This window comes from Ruditapes philippinarum, unplaced genomic scaffold (assembly GCF_026571515.1).
Source record: "Ruditapes philippinarum isolate M1 unplaced genomic scaffold, ASM2657151v2 ctg1300_1_1_1_1, whole genome shotgun sequence".
Classification (NCBI taxonomy): Eukaryota; Metazoa; Mollusca; class Bivalvia; order Venerida; family Veneridae; genus Ruditapes; species Ruditapes philippinarum.
In genome coordinates, this window is record NW_026855312.1 from 70,636 (window position 1) to 89,854 (window position 19,219).

General features: G+C 32.2%; 1 protein-coding gene across 2 annotated transcripts in view; it reads right to left on the minus strand.

The window, feature by feature from the left end:
- Positions 1-18,399, minus strand: part of LOC132742896 (3-methyl-2-oxobutanoate dehydrogenase [lipoamide] kinase, mitochondrial-like) — a 39,852-nt gene extending 21,453 nt beyond the window's left edge. Inside the window, exons 1-5 of one of the 2 annotated variants that reach the window (XM_060731398.1) lie at positions 17,965-18,399; positions 10,537-10,605; positions 3,083-3,193; positions 1,042-1,089; positions 295-414 (exon numbers count right to left, since the gene is read on the minus strand). In XM_060731398.1, the coding sequence (XP_060587381.1) occupies positions 295-414; positions 1,042-1,089; positions 3,083-3,193; positions 10,537-10,605; positions 17,965-18,147 (531 nt within the window). In that variant the 5' untranslated portion in view covers positions 18,148-18,399. The remainder of the gene's footprint in view (positions 1-294; positions 415-1,041; positions 1,090-3,082; positions 3,194-10,536; positions 10,606-17,964) is intronic. The other variant, XM_060731399.1, reaches the window with a different exon arrangement.
- Positions 18,400-19,219: the final 820 nt, after the last annotated feature.

Sequence of the window (19,219 nt, forward strand, 5' to 3'; positions counted from 1 at the left end):
GGTTGCACTTATATAGTAGAGGTCATACAGTGACTTTCTAGCTTAACTGGTGGATGAAGACATCAGGTGCCCCTCTGTGCACTATTTCAGGCACAAGCAGGCACCTGAGTTACCTAGCCATTTATGTTATAATTTGGTAAAAATTGCAATATTTACAGTAAAATATTGTCGTTTATCAAAGTAAACTGTTCCTTACAGCACCAAACCCTTTTATTGATGCATCTTACATATAAATTTCACATATGTGTAAGTTTACACAATTTTAAGAATCACACCTTTCACTGTGTGTGTTACCTTTATATGCTTCCTGCTCTCAGCAAATCCCTCCGCCATTAAGGTGACAACATTACCGTGTGTATCTAGCAAGTTACGTATCAGGGCAGAGTACTCTTCTTCCTGTTCTAAAGTCTCCACCTAAACAATCAAATAAACCAATGTTACAACATATACAAGCTTTAAGTTAAAAGCACATGGAATGATCTCAGTTAAGTGAAATTTTGGATGAAATCCTTGGAGAATGAACACAATAAGTTTTCCTGTATATATTATAAATGTGAAGTAAAAACAAAGAGCCTTAATTCTCCCAAATTGCTGGAATTAAAATTAAAAATCTTTCACATAAAGTACAATAGCATTTCATGACAAAAGTTATGTGAAAGTAAGATTAAAATCTCTTGAGAAATGTAGGAGTGGCAAACTTCTTTTTAAATTATCTGTACCTAGCTTCCCATTAATCAAGCAATTGACATTCACAAATCTAGGAATTACTTTTTAAAGTAAAAAAAAACACAAGTTAATCTGACATTATGCCCATCCAAGTGTAAATGGTGAGTGCACCAGGAAAAGTCAAAATAACTTATTTATATCTCACTATGCATAATAATCCAGGAGACCCTGAAATTTCTTTACTATTTGGGATATATTGGTCGCTTTCAATTTTTAAAAGAGTGAAAAAAAATAGCAAAATATCACTTTAACAGGTTAAAAATATACAGGTCTTCAGCTCAAAATGACTTACAAAAACAAATAATTCAAACTTACTCTTGGAAAATCTGTCAGAAGCTGGAAAGCATTTATATACATCTCATGCTGAAATATATAAAACATTTTTTTTTAATATCAAAATTTTTCTTTAATGAATATGATTAATCTATGTTTAGGACAGTAGCCAAATAGGACAAAAGGACACTAGGACAAAAGCCCATTGGTTCAGTAGCCCACTGGGACAATAACCCAATAGGACAAATTAGGGCCACTAGGACAAAAGCTCACAGGGTCAATAGCCCACTGGGAAAATCAGGAAATAGGAGGAAAACATGCTAGGACTAGAATGCTGATATCAGAATCCCAAAATAGAAATTAGCAAATGTTTTAACTTATCTGTGACTAATAGTAATTGAATTTATGGGTCCTAATTACAATGAGAGAGAGGTAAAAAATGATATATCAACTGATTATTATTTTTGACATTTTGTGTTCTCATAATATTTGCAAGTTTTAGTATGAGTAAATTGGGTTTTAATTGTAAATTTGTATAAGAGAAAATAGTCTGAAAGCTTGGTTCTTCTGTATAGCGCCATATAAATGTAGGATAAATATACACTGGCATGGCTTTTCAGTACTAATCAAAATATTTTGCAAATTGATGATAATTTTATGTTTTCAAACTGAACATGATAATCACATACCTGTACTTCATGGTTCAAAATCAAAGCAAATTTATACATATTATATAAGAAGATGTTAAACATTTGCTGTTTATTACAAATTTATATAATAATATACCAATTTTATCACTTTGTACGAAGTTGGTATGTTATAAATACAAGATAAAATACAATATAAATGAGAGGCAATCACAACCAGGTTTCATAAAATGAACATAGAAAATTACTGTCGGCATTTGCAAGCAAATATTAATTGTTTGCTACTCAATCATTCTTGTGAAGCGTTAAATAAATTTCTCTCCGAAAGCAATTACAAAAGCAATCATAGTTGGGTGTTCCCTGCAAGATGACAGTCATGTAATGTAGTTAATCCAGGTATATTCATTAATGTATGTTGCAAAAATCCTGGGAGTTGTTTTATATAGAACAAATACCTTGAATCTTTGAATAACTAGTACAATAACCTGGTTCTCCACATATCAAGTTTGTAAACATTGTGTATAGGTACTGATGCACCTGTAACTCAGATTTCCTGATGAAGTGGATTTTCTGATGAAGTTGCACACTTAACTATATTACCAGTATACAATTAGGTTGTGTCAATAAATATAACAGGCTTCCAGACTAAATTATTTAAAATATTGCTGATTATAAACAATAAATAGTTAATACTTAGACAGAACCAGCAACCTTGACCTTTTATTACCTACATGAAAAACTTTCATGACCTATTATGTCCAAGAAATACTTTTATTTTTATTTCTAAAAAGCATTTCATTTCTGATGTACTTAGATAGTTCCCAAAAAGATTCTCATTGGCCAATTGCCCGTCAGACCAATCTTGTTCTTCCTGTTGTTTTTTGGCAATTAGTAAAGCTAATAGAGTGATTTAGTATTTGTATGGAAGTCAAACTGCTTCTTTGTTTACATTTTGCTACTTTTATGATAAATAATTTCAAATTAAGCACTACTTACTCGAGGCAACAAGCACTTGGCATGCTGCTCTAAACACATTATTTAAATGTTAATTAATACTCATGTTTGCCCTTTCTAAAAAAGTAAAATTCTTATTTGTTTCTGAGGCATAATTTGCTTTTAAATGTGTACTGTTTCACATCAAAAATAAATAAACAAAATTCAAACACTATTAAACTTTGCAATAAAAAATATATTAATGATTTTTATCAACATGTCATCTTTTTATCATATGATGATCATTGTAGCATATTTGTAACACAAAGATTATCCAAGATCTGTAAGATAATTTTCTTTTTCAGTGTTAATAATGCCTTACCAATGGATGTTATCGGTAACTCAGCAAGTGTGGGTTTTTTCAAGCTAACCCCCTGGTACAAACTTTTACCATAAGGATATACCGTTATTTAAATATTCTAGGTCACAAAATGTAAACTTACCACTTGGTTGATGATGGGATTACATCCAACAATAAACGGCAGGTTCCTGAAGCCTGTAATTCTGTGGGCAATCCTCACTGGTAGTTCTGTATGTAAATACTGAGCACTTTTCTGATATAAAAAAAGACAAACAAATATAACTAATAATCATTTCAGTAAACTTTGTTTGTTTGTTTTGGTTTTACTTCACACCGAAACAGTATAGATCAATTGACAACGTTCCAGCTTTACTGGTAGAGGAAGACCTCAGTAAATTTGTTGGAAAAGTTCTTTAAAAGTGATCACAGGAAACAGTTTTTATGAACAGACATGAACAGATAAGACATGCATAATCTCAAGACTGCCATCTACCCATATGTCAAGTTTCATAAAAATATTTCCAGTACTTTTTGAGTTATCACTGGATTCAGTTTATGTGTAAAATTTGCCATATTTTCAGTCTATGTGTTGCCATAGCAACCAGAATTTTCAACATAGGAAGAAAAGAAAAAGACGTGCATAATCTCAAGACTGCCATCTACCTATATGTCAAGTTTCATAAAAATATTTCCAGTACTTTTTGCTTTTTCACTGGATCCAGTTTATGTGTAAAATTTGCCATATTTTCAGCCTATTTGTTGCCATAGCAACCAGAATTTTCAACATAGGAAGAAAAGAAAAAGACATGCATAATCTCAAGACTGCCATCTACCCATTTGTCAAGTTTCATAAAAATATTTCCAGTACTTTTTGCGTTATCACTGGATCCAGTTTATGTGTAAAATTTGCCATATTTTCAGCCTATTTGTTGCCATAGTAACCAGAATTTTCAACATAGGAAGAAAAAAAAAAGACGTGCATAATCTCAAGACTTCCATCTACCCATATGTCAAGTTTCATAAAAATATTTCCAGTACTTTTTGCGTTATCACTGGATCCAGTTTATGTGTAAAATTTGCCATATTTTCAGCCTATTTGTTGCCATAGCAACCAGAATTTTCAACATAGGAAAAAAAGAAAAAGATGTGCATAATCTCCATTCTGCCATCTATCCATATACTAAGTTTCATAAAAATATTTTCAGTACTTTTCAAGTTATCGCAGGATCCAGTTTTGTGGACGGACAGACTGATGGACGTACGGACGGATGGACGGACGGACAGACGGACAAGGGTAAATCTAAATGCCCGCCACTAACGTGGGGGCACAAAAATATTGAAACAAATTATTCAAACAACAGCCCTGCATCATTTGCACTCACTCCTTTTTTCTTGAATAATCATTTAAATTAACAAATGCCACAAAGATGAAAAGTGTCTATAGTTATTATGGTTGGCAAACTGGTTACATAAGTTACTGAGTATTCCTTTTAAAGTTAAAAATATATCTTACAAGGTTGAGGTGACATAATTTTTAAGATTATGGGCATTATATCAAATGGGGCATTATTTTGTATATTTAGCTTTTAGATTACTGTCCCTTGTCTTACAAGTAACAAGAGCTGTCACAGGAGACAGCGAAGCTCGACTAATAAAATACTGGACGCAGAAAGGAGGACAAAACTATGAAAGAAAAATCAATTATGTATAATTATGTATTAAGTTATAGTAAAAAAATAATATTTGTTAACATAAATTCCAAGATCAAGGGGAATAATTCTTGAAATAGTCATGCTAGAGTTATGGACCTTGTCACACAACATTTGTGTAATGATAAGAAATATATATTTGAAGTTTGAAGCAGACACCTTAAAAAGTAAAGAAGTTATTATATTTCTTAAGAAAATCCTAAGTTCAAAGAGAGATAAATCTGTAAATATTGCTTCAAAAGTTATGAACATTGTCACATAAAATGTAATTGATGATAAGGAATAAGTATTTGAAGTTTGAGGTAGATACCTTTAAAAATAAAAAAGTTATAATAAAAAATAACATTTTTCTAGTAAAAAATCTAAGTTTATGGGGAGATAATTCTTGCAATATTGGTGCTAGAGTTATGAACCTTGTCACATAAGATGTGGATGATGATAACGTAAATATATTTGAAGTATGAAGTTGATCCCTTTAGAAATAAATAACTAACAGTAAACAAGAGGGCCATGATGGCCCTGAGGTCGCTCACCTGTATATAGGCCCCTGGAGCGGGGCCAGTTTAAACCCCAGGGCTTTTATTTGAACAAACTTGGAAGACACCCATTAGAAGATGTTTCATGATGTTAAGTTTTTACTACACACATATAATGAAAAACAATGACCTTCCCACCCCCCACCCCCTGGCAGGGCCAATTTTAATCCAAAGGCTTTTATTTGAACAAACTTGGTAGACACCCATAAGATGTTTCATGCTGAACATCTAAGCTCTAGCTCATTGGGTTTTTTAAAAGAACATTTTTTTAAGTTTTTACTATACACATAAAGTTAAATACAATGACACTCTGGGGCGGGACCAATTTTGACCCCACACAATGACACTCTGGGGCGGGACCAATTTTGACCCCAGGGCTTTTATTTGAACAATCTTGGTAGACATCCATTAGAAGATGTTTCATGCTTAATATCTTAGCTCTAGCTCTTTGGGTTCTTTAAAAGAAGATTTTTTTTAAGTTTTTACTATATGCATATAGGGAAAATCAATGACCCCCTGGGGCGGGGCTAATTTTGACCCAAGGGCTTTTATTTGAACAATCTTGGTAGACATCCATTAGAAGATGTTTCATGCCAAATATCTAAGCTCTAGCTCTTTGGGTTTTTTCGAAGAAGATTTTTTAAGTTTTTACTATATGCATATAGGGAAAATCAATAACCCCCTGGGGCGGGGCTAATTTTGACCCAAGGGCTTTTATTTGAACAAACTTAGTAGACACCTATTAGAAGATGTTTCATGCTAAATATCTTAGCTCTAGCTGTTTGGGTTCTTTAAAAGAATTTTTTTTTAAGTTTTTACTATATGCATATAGGGAAAATCAATGACCCCCCAGGGGCGGGGCCAATTTTGACCCCAGGGCTTTTATTTGAACAATCTTGGTAGACATCCATTAGAAGATGTTTCATGCCAAATATCTAAGCTCTAGCTCTTTGGGTTTTTTCGAAGAAGATTTTTTAAGTTTTTACTATATGCATATAGGGAAAATCAATGACCCCCTGGGGCGGGGCCAATTTTGACCCCAGGGCTTTTATTTGAACAATCTTGGTAGACACTCATTAGAAGATGTTTCATGCTTAATATCTTAGCTCTAACTCTTTGGGTACTTTAAAAGAAGATTTTTTTAAGTTTTTACTATATGCATTTAGGGAAAATCAATGACCCCCTGGGGCGGGGCCAATTTTGACCCCAGGGATTTTATTTGAACAATCTTGGTAGACACTCACTAGAAGATGTTTCATGCCAAATATCTAAGCTCTAGCTCTTTGGGTTTTCTAGAAGAAGATGTTTAAAGTTTTTTCTTTTGGTTGCCATGGCAACCAGAGTTCTGCATGGAATGGAATTCTTTCAACAACTTTGTTAAGGCTTCACACAAGGAACATCCCTGTGAAGTTTCATTATGATCTGCCTTATGGTTTCAGAGGAGATGTCGTTTGAAAAGTGTGAACGGACAACATACGACGGACGACGTACGACGGACGACGGACGAAGAGTGATCCTAATAGCTCACCCTGAGCATATGCTCAGGTGAGCTAAAAATGATATTTTTTATGGAAAATTCTAAGTTCAAAGGGAGATAAATCTGAAAATATTGGTGCTAGAGTTATGAACCTTGTCACATAAGATGGGGATGATGATAACGTAAATATATTTGAAGTATGAGGTTGATCCCTTAAGAAATAAAGAAGAAACAGTAAGAAATAGTACTTTTTGAGGAAAATTCTAAGTTCAAGGGGAGATAAATCTGAAAATATTGGTGCTAGAGTTATGAACCTTGTCACATAAGATGTGGTTGATGATAAGGAAAATATATTTGAAGTTTGAAGTTGATACCTTAACAAATGACAAAGTTATAGTGAAAAATATTTTACTGCACCAAAACTTTAATCTAAAATCTGGACGCCGGGGCGAGTAGGACAGCTCTCCATATACTTCGTATAGTCGAGCTAAAAATCAAGCTTCCACATTTGCTACATTATGATTGACAATTTTATTAGTCACTTCTGAAATTGTCAATGATTGCATTGTGGGCAATTACATGACCAGGGCTCAAGCTAGGTTCAAAATTTAGGGAGAAGTCACTTCTCCCTCCAGCTGATTTAGGGAGAAGTGGGGAGACTTTAGGCTCAAATATGGGCAATTCTTTATAAAGATGTATTCTTCCATTTCTTCAGGTTCTAAAGTTGATACAGTCAATCATTGACTGTATCAACTTTAGAACCTGAAGAAATGGAAGAATACATCTTTATAAAGAATTGCCCATATTTGAGCCGCGTCACCACAAAACCAACATAATGGGTTTGCGACCAGCATGGATCCAGACCGGCCTGCGCAGTCTGATCAGGTAAAATCCATGCTGTTCGCTTACCAACTCTATTACAAGTAGAGAAACTGATAACCAACAGCATGGATCCTGATCAGACTACGGATGCACAGGCTGGTCTGGATACATGCTGGTCGCAAACCATTAATGTTGGTTTTGTCATGACGCGGCTTATTTATATATTTCAAGTGTTATTTTGTGTGGGAGATGACAAATATGACTAGCTGTCAGATTTCATTATAAGGCGCAATAAATTCAAACTGTTATTTACTTTAATGTATGTAAAACATGTATATCCTTGTATAATGATGAGCAACTGGTTAAACTGCCAGTGTAAAAAGATTCTAAAATATTTGGAATTGTGTTTTTTTTCAACTCTGAATTGCTCTTTTTAAGGACCATGCTCATTTTTAGGACCATAGGCCCTTTAGCATTTTAGCACACAGCTACTGGTCATCAGTTTGGGCAGAGTGCAATTGTTATCAAATGACAATATTTGTTTGATATAACAAGTCAGCAAAAGATACTGTCTCATTACAGCATTGTTTTATGACATTATTTTATTGAAATCAATTTAAACACAACTACATCTATATCTAAAGGTGATTCATACCCCAACCCAACATCTTAACTAAGTGAACTATTAGTGACCTGAAGCCAAATTCAAGCTCTACCTGAATTAAATGATATTTCACTTGTTTTATTAAAATCAATTGTCTCAACTCATTTGGTTTTAGTTATTTACCAGGAGCCATTATTCTTTATCAAGTAACAGTGACCTTGACACTAGTGGGTCCGAAAGGAATCCGAACTGGTTCTCCACATCAGGTTGTTTTATAACAGTATCTCATTTCTAACTCTTATTATCATATTAAAAGCCTTTTTTTTGTTCAAGAAACAATGACCTTGAATCTAGAGGGCAAAAAAGTTATCCCAAGCTAGGTATCAGCATCAACTTCAGTTACTATATATCTAGTTTGATTTCAATACAGTAAACTTCACTTATAGCGAACACGGTTATAGCGAACTTCCGGTTATAAGGAACAATTTATTTTGGCCCGAATTCTGCCCTTCTTTATTTAATATAAAAATATACGGTTATAGCGAACACGGTTATAAGGAATTATCGCTTATAAGGAACTAATTTCTTAGTCCCGATTTAGTTAAAAGTGCAGAAAATTACACCTTTATAACGAACTCCAAATATCAGCTATTCGTAAATATATCCCGCATTTTCAACATTCGTTTTCATTGGCACGGATTAAAACTCGCGGAATATTGTTGTATATAATTCAATATATCTATGAAAATGAATTTGTATAGAAGTATGTAATAGTTTTCTATTTAGGATATTTTCAGCATGAGTTCTAGTCACAAAGATAAAACTGTTATTCCTTTTATTCTATTATTTCTTTTCTTTAATAGTTTTGCTCGAGTAAAATAATTATGATCATTTGTAATCAGATTTCAACATAATCACGCATGCTTGCAAACAAAATCAATAGAAAACTACATAGTATGCTTGATTGAAATAAAAAGAATTCTATATATTTTATAAGTAAAAGTCAATCTTAAAATATTATCGAAGATATTCAATATAAAAGGAAGAAAAAATGGAAAATCTTATTTATTTTTATTCATGGAAAGAAAACGAAAAGCACTGACTTAAGAAACAAAATATGATATTTTATGTTATGAGAAATTGAGACAGGGAGTAAAACTAAAACTAAAATAGCAAAGGATTTTTAAATTCCAAAATGTACGCTCTCGGGTATTGTGCCAAAAAAAGAAATAAATGACAAATTATTTTTAATCAAATGCTCTTCAAAATGGCGGACGATGTTTAACAATCAGTTCGTTATATGTAAATCTGTTCGCTATAAAAACTGCTGATACAAGGAACTAATTCGCTATATGCTTACAAGGAACTCCGGATATAAGGAACAGATTTTGAATGTCCCAGTGAGTTCGTTATAAGCGGAGTTTACTGTACCTCAATCCCTTTATCTCCCAGAACACATTTTTCTATTTTCAGTAACGACCTTCACCCTAGGGGGCCCAAAAGCAATTCCTAGCGAGTTCTTCACATCTGCTTACAACATGTATATAGTTATTGCTTTAATTACAATATCCCATCATTAATTTACTATATAGTTATCACCTGAAAACCTTTTTTATACTATTATGGTAACAGTGACCTTGACCCTAGTGGCCCACAAAAAGCTAACCCAAGTGTGTTTGCGACTGGTGTCCACTACAGGTGTCACATTTATTCTTTAAAACGGAATGGATCAGTCGGTTTTTAGCTAAAAACCGGTTAGGAAAATCAATAACCAGTAACTGAGGTTAGTATTTGAAAAGTTTTAAATTGATTCTAAATATAACCTTAGTTTTTTTTATGACAAGATATGGCAATTGTTTGTATTTTAGTTGTACTCAACAATGTATTTTTTCCAATGTGATTTAATACGGTATGACCCTAGTTATAAATAGTTACTCCATATTCAAATATAAAATGTAATCATTTTGAGTACAACAAAATATGAACAAAATTGCATATTTTGTCATTAAGAAACAAAGTTAATGTTGAAAAAACAAGGATTTTATTTTATTTATGGTCGGTTAAACATTTAACACTCTTATTACTTTTCTGTTTAAACAGTTAGCATTTTTTCTACATCCCTGGTCTCTACATATGCTTGCTATATACTAAAGTTAATTACAATATCTCATTCCTAACTCTAGTTATCATCTTGATCTCACTGGCAACAACAAAGGCAAAAATTTCATTTATATTCAGTGAAAAAAGAGAAAGTGACCTATTTATCATTGCTTAAGAAACTAGGTTAGTCAAAATATATTGATGTGCCAAAGTTTGATTCTGAGATATTTTCGTTCTGGGGCAGAATCTCATAGAGGCGAGAAGTATTGCCCAGACACGAAAATAGCACGGGCAGTACAATTTAACATAGTATAGTGTAATTAAATGTAAATTTAAGTGAAAGTTTACCAGTAAATGGCTGGCACCCTGAGCTTTCCCCGCATACAGTAATGTTGTAGGTGTTAGTCTCACTGATCGCTGAAATAATGAAAAAGTTATTATTTATATATAGATAACAGTAATAATAACATTAATAACCATATCTTTATAACCAAACTTTTATATTATAAAACATGAATAGACTTTGTGTTTTATTAAGAAGTTGACACCGATATCTCAGATGAGGGGTTCCACATACTAATCAAACCTCTAGGGGTCATGACCCCCCCCCCCTCTACTCTGGAATCAAAAATGTTTACTCTTTCTAATTATCAGACAAATATTTGATTAACAAATAATGGATACCTTAATAAAAGACCCATATTCTGATGTTCCTACGAACATTATATAGGTCAATATTCTATTTTTTTGTCCAATTAGTTTACAGTACATGACTATAGGCCAGTAAAATCTGGTTAGCTTCAGTTGCTTGCAGTATTGGATGAATAGCATCAAGATCTTTACAGAAAAAAATATAATTTGTTTCATTGACTGAAATCGACCAAAATCCATGGTAAAATCGTTGATTGCACAATTACAATGGTTCATTTAAGCCATGTGAAAAAATTAATTTGTCGAAACAAGGGAAGGAAAGTTAAATTGGAGAAATAAGGTCATGAAAACTCATTTGCATTCTGCCTAAGTGTTGTCAATTCAGTATAAATGTAAATTAATTTATTAAACCTAGTTCTTTGACTTTGCATGTAAACACAGTTTTGGGGCCGAAATATATGGTCCCTTTCATAAAGCCAAAAAAGTATCCAAAAATTGTCAATGTATACATTTAATACATGATATACAAAGACATTCAACTATGAGAATTATTTGATAACTGTTTTTTTTTCCAAGAGTCAAGACATGATGATTGTTGTTGTTTTTTTTTCTCAATTTAACAGCTAAATTTCACAGTATAACTATATAAGATTATTTAATTTGTCATAACTATATTCATTTATATAAGACAAAGTCTAAAAGTAGATTTTTGGGAAATCACAGGTCTGCAACCACTAGACAATTATCAAAATTTGGAAGAAAATATTTCAATTCTAGTGTTATAGAATTGCTAACATTAATATGCTACAGTCTTTCTCCAGATTTTATATTAAGGAAACTTGAATACTGTAAAGTCATGATTTGAGGAGAAATGCATGTTGTAACACAGCAAATATTTGTTATATGACTTTAAAACCATTAAAGACATGAAACAGATTTTGTTTGTTTTGTGTGTACATAATTATGTACTTCACTGTTGTACTTCCTGACTATGCCACTTATAACAATATAGCATCTTATGTTCACTCTATGAAATATGTTTCTATCTTACATGTATGTAATAAATGTTCAAATATATATTCTTCTAAAATGTTTGGTATAATAAAATAAATATCAGATAAGGAATCCCTCTACAGGTGATGTTAATCAAACCCTGAAACTTATGTGGTAGCCAGGTAAACATGAGCTTTCTTTATCTTTAATCACCCTCAGAAAGATCTGATATTGATACACAATCAATAATTCCATCAATCAATCAATTGATCATAAATCAAATAATATAAATGGCATACAGTGCATGAGCTGACACAGTGGTTTAGTTGTAACAGACTGACCACAAATCCATGGGTTGCAAGTTTGATCCTAGGGCACTCAAACTAAAATTACTAACAATTCTGTTACGTGTAATGGTGCATTAAAAATTGCCTGTTAAAGAACAAGTTGCTACTTGTAGAATACAGCCACTTCTGTATCCATTTTACTTTCTCTAGAAAAAACAAGCAATTATCATAGTATTGCAAGCAATCCATAAGTCCCCTACCGGTAAGAGCCCAAGCAACATTCTGAAGGGCCATTGGCCATTCACTTAGGTTCCTATTTTAAGTAAATTTGTTGAAAAAGTTCTTTAAAAGTGATCACAGGAAACAGTTTTTATGTACAGACAGACGGACTGAAAGACACTCTAAAGTTATTTTTTAAACATCCCTGTTATCAAAATATAACATTTTTAAAATCCTATCATGATTGAAGAAGTTGGAGTAAAAATTACCAATTTCTCAAAAAAAAGTCTAAGTTCAAAAGGGGCATAATTCTGGAAATAGTCTTGCTAGAGTATTGGACACTCACAAAATTTAATGTTGAGTGATAATAAGAAACATTTATATGAAGTTTGAAGTAGATACATTCAGAAAAAGAAGTTATTAAAAAAAAACAATGTTTTTTTCATGAAAATTTTAAGTTCAAGGGAGGTAATTCTGATAAATTTTGTGCTAGAGTTGTAAACCTTGTCACATATGATGTGGTTGATGACAAGCAACTTATATTTAAAGTTTGAAGAAAATACCTTAAGAAATAAAGAACTTATAGTGAAAAAACTTAAAAACTAGAATCAGAAATCTTGAAATTCAGTCTATTTGTTGCCATAGCAACCAGAATTTTCAACATAGGAAGATAAGAAAAGGATGTGCATAATTTCCATACCGCCATCTACCCATATGTCAAGTTTCATAAACATATTTTCAGTACTTTTTGTGTTATCACTGGATCCAGGTTATGTGTAAAATTTGCCATATTTTCAGTCTATTTGTTGCCATAGCAACCAGAATTTTCAACATAGGAAGAAAAGAAAAAGACGTGCATAATCTCCATACTGCCATCTATCCATATATCAAATTTCATAAAAATATTTTCAGTACTTTTTGCGTTATCGCGGGATCCAGGTTATGTGTAAAATTTGCCATATTTTCAGTCTATTTGTTGCCATAGCAACCAGAATTTTCAACATAGGAAGAAAAGAAAAAGACGTGCATAATCTCCATACTGCCATCTATCCATATATCAAGTTTCATTAAAATATTTTCAGTACTTTTTGCGTTATCGCGGGATCCAGTTTTGTGGACGGACGGACTGACGGACGGACGGACGGACGGACGGACGGACGGACAGACAGACGGACAGACGGACGGAGGGTAAACCTAAAGTCCCCTCCGGTAAACCGGTAGGGGACTAAAAAAGGATTATTAACAGTCTTAGGTAGTGAGTCACCAATATGAGATTTCCGGTGGCAACTGTAAATAAACATATTTTCACACAAAAAAGAAATAGACTATTTTGGATACTTAAGTCACTGTCGTTTACTTGGTACACATTATGTTGTCATTTCATACTATACTAAAATTAAATATTTTGTCTGTATAAGCCAATAGACAAGACAATTATGTACAGGTTAAAGTTTGTTAGTTTGTATTTATAAAATTAAATTGGTCAGGCGCGCACGCGGCATAGCAGCATGACCAATTTAATTTTGTAAATATGTACTAATAAACTTTAACCAGCTTAGTGTTTTAAATTATTTTTATAGATAGTAGATTTACTTAATTGACTGATTAACACTTTGCAGATTTTCCAAAGTAAACATGTTACAATTCATTTGAAATACTGCAATCCTATTGGACAAAAAATAATTTCAAATACTGAGATAAGATAATTGTTCATGGATTTTACATTGATAGTTTGTTAACCCTAATTACATTGTACGCCCACAGTTCAAGGCCAATAAGTGTGGCATTATTACTAAAATAGAATAAATAAAACATTTGAATTCAACCCATGCTAAATTTATCCTATACAATTGTTTTCTGAACGTAGGAATTCATCCGCATAGCTGTTGTAAAATCTATTCCGTATTATATTAAAATTTGATAATCTTTGGTAATGCTATATAAAATGCTAATAGTATATATAAACATGACATCAACAAAGAAGATTTATTATTGTGTTCAGGTAAACCAGTGCAATAAACACATTTTGTTCAGTTCAATTACATCTAATAATGAAAATGTACTTGTACTGTAATACATACAGGTTTAATCATGAAAAGATGATGTAACAGCTATAAATAACAGTATGTTACAGTTGCCCCAGGATACCGACATCAGACAGGGTCAAAAGTTCAACATGATGTGTACATTTAAATAATTTTAACAGAGCATTAAGATCTGGCTTGCAGTAAAAATATACAATATATGATTTAGTAGGTTTATAAACTTGTTTAAATTTAGTTACAAGATAAATTACATCATCTTTTCTCTCTCTCTTACAGGTAGACTCTATTTTCTACTTTGATAATACATCATAACATGTAGTAAATTTGATATAACAATCATAACTTTCCCACCAAGTAAAATATATTTTGAGCCAGAGATTTGTAACATTATGAATATGTTCATTATTTATTAACAACGGAACACACTAAATGGCCTGAAAGTTTCATAAACACAGTTACACTAATAAACTGGTACAATACTACAGATCATACGTTCAGTGGTCATTGACCTACACATTACACCAGACCTTGAACTTTTAGAATCAGATGAACCATCAAAACATTTGATAATTTCAACATTTACTTAACTTCTAGTTCATTTAAAACCACTAATTGTAATCACTGTTCTTAGATAATTTCAAATTTTGAATTTCTGGCCATTAACCACTGTCATTTAATTTTGCCAGGAACTATACAGCTATCCACCTCACATAGCTGTTGGCCAGATGGGTTGCCAAAAGTTCTATTCTGGTAATAGGTGGCTTGTGTTAAACACAAATAAAGCCATTAAATTGCCATATTAAAACTTTTACATTGTCCACATGATTTAAATCCATATTAAATAGTTCCTTTTTGTCCTGAAAACATTAAACATCAGAAAAAATTCAACTCTTCTCTTGAAAACAAAAATAATCATTGAACTTTGCATGAAATACAAACAAGAGCAGCTGTCCATAGGACATAAAGAAAAAAGCTGTCAGTAGGACTTGCTGGACTTTTCTTAGTGCTTGATAGTAAAATAATACATTGCATGGATAATGTAGAAATTTTTAAGTTTAAAAAGGGCCATAATTCTCTCAAGATCCATGTTATGGACCTTCCAGATTGTATCATTGACCTGTCATGCTATCAAATAAGTGTGTGAAGTTTCAACCCATTTCCTTTAGTAGTTTTGGAGATTCAAACTTGCACCAAAGTGTGATGCCTACACTAAGGCCTGGCTGAGTACAATAACTCCAGGTCAAAACAAAGACAGTCAATGTATTATTAAAATACACAAATTAAAACATTTTTTTTAAAGTTAGCAAACATTTCAGCCAAAATTGAACTCTACTAGTATTTCAATAACAGCTGGCAATCAGTGACAAACAGATGTTCACAGGTAAAATAATTCATTTCGCCACATACAATGTATGATATAAATATAAAGTGAAATGATAAAAAAAATCTATAGTTTACATACAACATTTCTAAAGCATTGATTTTTTTCCTCAATTTTCAAAACAACTGTGGCTTTATGAAGGGGAAAATAAAGCGTGATAAATCAGAAAAGGGGAAAATCAAGTTCTTGGAGCTGATAATGGAATTTACCCATACATTTTATAAAATTTTTAATTTCATTTCAATTCAAAATGGATGGTACTTAGCAGAGGCTATCTAAAGGGACAGCTTTCTGTATTCTAGATGTATGATTATGATATATAACCTTAAAAAAACTTTTTCCAGTCCATTAAATTGTGTAAAAAAACTTGTCATTAAGTGAACCACTTGTTTGAACAGTAGGTCAGTGAACCACTTGTATCAGTCAGAAATTCTAAAAATACTAATTTTCACCCAAGCAACATCCTTTGTATGGGTTAACGTTATTCACTAGAATGAACATGCCCCAAATTTTATCTGATAAATAATGAAATATTAAAAAGATTGACGGTCTTTTGACTCGGTATTGGTTATTGTTTTCCACCACATGCAATATGGCGAAGTCATAATAATGATTAATAAAAGAAGATGATAAAAACTGGCCCAGAAGACAGGACTCTAGCTAGACCAAAAATTTAGGGAGAAGTGACTTCTTTCTCATCTCCTATCAGGGAGAAGTTTAAAGACATAGGGAGAAGTGAAAAAGTGCTAGAAGAATTGATTTGATCTATAAAAAGATGTTTTATCTTTTTATATTTAAATTATATATATAAAAGATGTACATACTAGGGATACAAAATTAATGCAGATTTTTCTTATTTAATACAAACGCAGATTTTTTTTTTATTTAATACAAATGCAGAATTTTTATTTAGTATTTTTTTTTTAATTCAAGTATTATATTGCTATCAAGGGGTTACAGGCCTAAAGTAAATGGACTAGCAATCAAGTGGTGATCGTCTGATAAGTCTTTTTCAACGAAATAAAACCAAAATATTGATTTCCCAAAAGATCCAGTTATTTTCCGTTTATTAAATCCGTTTTTTATATTTATTTAATAAATATTTTTATAGAATTGCTATTAATGTCATGAGTAAAGTACAAAAAAAAACAATAAAAAAAATTACTGATCGTTAAAACAGATTAACTCTACACTCTTTCATAGCATTTTAAACAGGTGTTAACATATCCAGTTTTAATGAATTTACTGACCCGAAGGGCTTTTATTCACAGGTTGGGGGAAGCAGCCCAGCCCTTAATTTTGGGAAAAATTACACTGTATATTTGCAAAAGGCGAAGAAAAAACTTTATGTAAATTCAATTTTTGGGGAAAACTGCATGATTTTTTAAAGAATTTTTCTTTGGGGAAGCAGCCCTATACTGGCCCCTGCTATAGAAGGAAAAAAGGCCCTGGACCGACTGCCGATTTAAGAAAATCAAAAACGCCACCAACTTTTAAGTTGATGAAAACATAACTGTATCAAGCCATTTACTAGTGCTCCTGTTGTGTATTAACTAATATGCAAGTAAATTTACACTGTCAGTGTGACATTGCGTGTAGTTACTGCCAAATATGGTAGGACCGATTCAGACTGTAACTTTTTTAACTCCCTGATTTAAAAAGTGACATGTGTCATATAAATTATGCGTAATTAATTGGGATGTTTACATCGGGGTATTAGTTGGCAATATGTCCGATGGAGCTGCATATCATGTCACACAAATGTGTTAATTGCAGTCATTATCGGTAGTCGCATTTTACTTACGGCCAGAGGTGAGGATTAAATTCATTGTCAAGCGCTGTGTGATATATAAAGAACTGTCTATGCATTAAGTAAACAAGTGCAGCAAACTCAATTTCGCTTTGATGTTCAAAATCGTCGAAGTTCATTTACTTAGGGCAACTTTATCGCCCAGTTGCTACAGCCCTGGAAGATAGGGCCAGGCTAACTATAAAACTGGCGACCCATTTAACTGGTATTAAAACCCATCCATAGTATTATTTGGATCGGAATCTGATGGTTCCATTAAACAGAAGATTAAATGCAATATAAACTAGATAGAGTACTAAATTTGACATTTTGTTAATGATTGTCATTGGTTCTGATGAATCATACTGTTGCTATGATAAGAAATAACAAATAAAAATTATTCATAAATACCTTTTCAGCAGCTATATCTATTGCACTCTGGTTATAAAATGCTGTTACAGATCTTGATCTTTCTCGAGATTCACTGTCAACCGAAGCACGCTTGTGAAAATTGTCTGTGAACTTCCTGTGACTGAACACTATCACTTTTTGGGGTTTAACCCCAGTACGAGTAAAACAGCTGATAGACAACATGGTGGTACGTAAATTTTCAGTCCAAATTCATAAAATAAAAATATTAAACACTAGGAAAATGTCTCCTTAAATTCATAGAAATGTTTATCCCTCTTAGTCCTAACTCCTTGAAGAAATTTTTTGTGTCTGTATAATGAATAGAATTTGAGGCAAGGGGGTCGAAAAAGACCCATTTCTTGGTAAGTATCGTCAGACACGACAGCTTTCAGTGTTAGATTTTATATCATGTCCTTGACCTCTAAACCGGAAGCTACATCTTTTGTCGGGTTATCATATATTTTTGATGTATTCATAAGTATCAATAATCTTTTAGCCTGTAAGATTACAACAGTTATCTATATATTATATATATAATGATATAATTGTTTAAGCGCATGAGGTCTTTATACTGGATCTTTTTTTACATAGATACAGCATATCAGTATAGCTGTTAGATTTTTAAAATATGATTATATATGCATATGGGGCATATTTGTTTAGTGTATGCTTAGTGTATTTTACCCCCAGAGTCAGTTATGCTTTGATTATTGTAAGTGTCAGCTTTTATTATTACTGTCATATAGTTACGGTACTTTTTTGAAAGGGGTACAATATTTTACAACTCATTTAAGTAAGAAGTAATAACTTTTATTATGGAGAATAAGACCTATACAAAAAAGAAAGAAACATAAACTACTTATTATAGTTATAAAACAATGTTGTTGTTTTTTTTTTGTTTTTGTTTTTTTCCACATAAAATGGTTTTCATGTGATTTCCATTTATATTGTCAATACTTAAAATATAATGATTAATTGTTTCTTTTCTATTTTGTCAAAGTTAATGTGTTCTTGTTGCTTATATATTTTAGTATGTGTTCTTTAAAACTTGGCTGTTGGAATATAAATACTTTGAGAAATGTACATAATGACAAGACTCAAGACCAAACATTCATAAAAGAAGTTGCAAATTATGATATATTCTGTCTACAGGAAGTGAAATTAGAAACAAATTGTAACATAGGTATAGAAGGATATCATACTATTCATGTTCCAAGACCCGAGGAAAAGGGTTTCCCCATCTCAGGGGGAAATG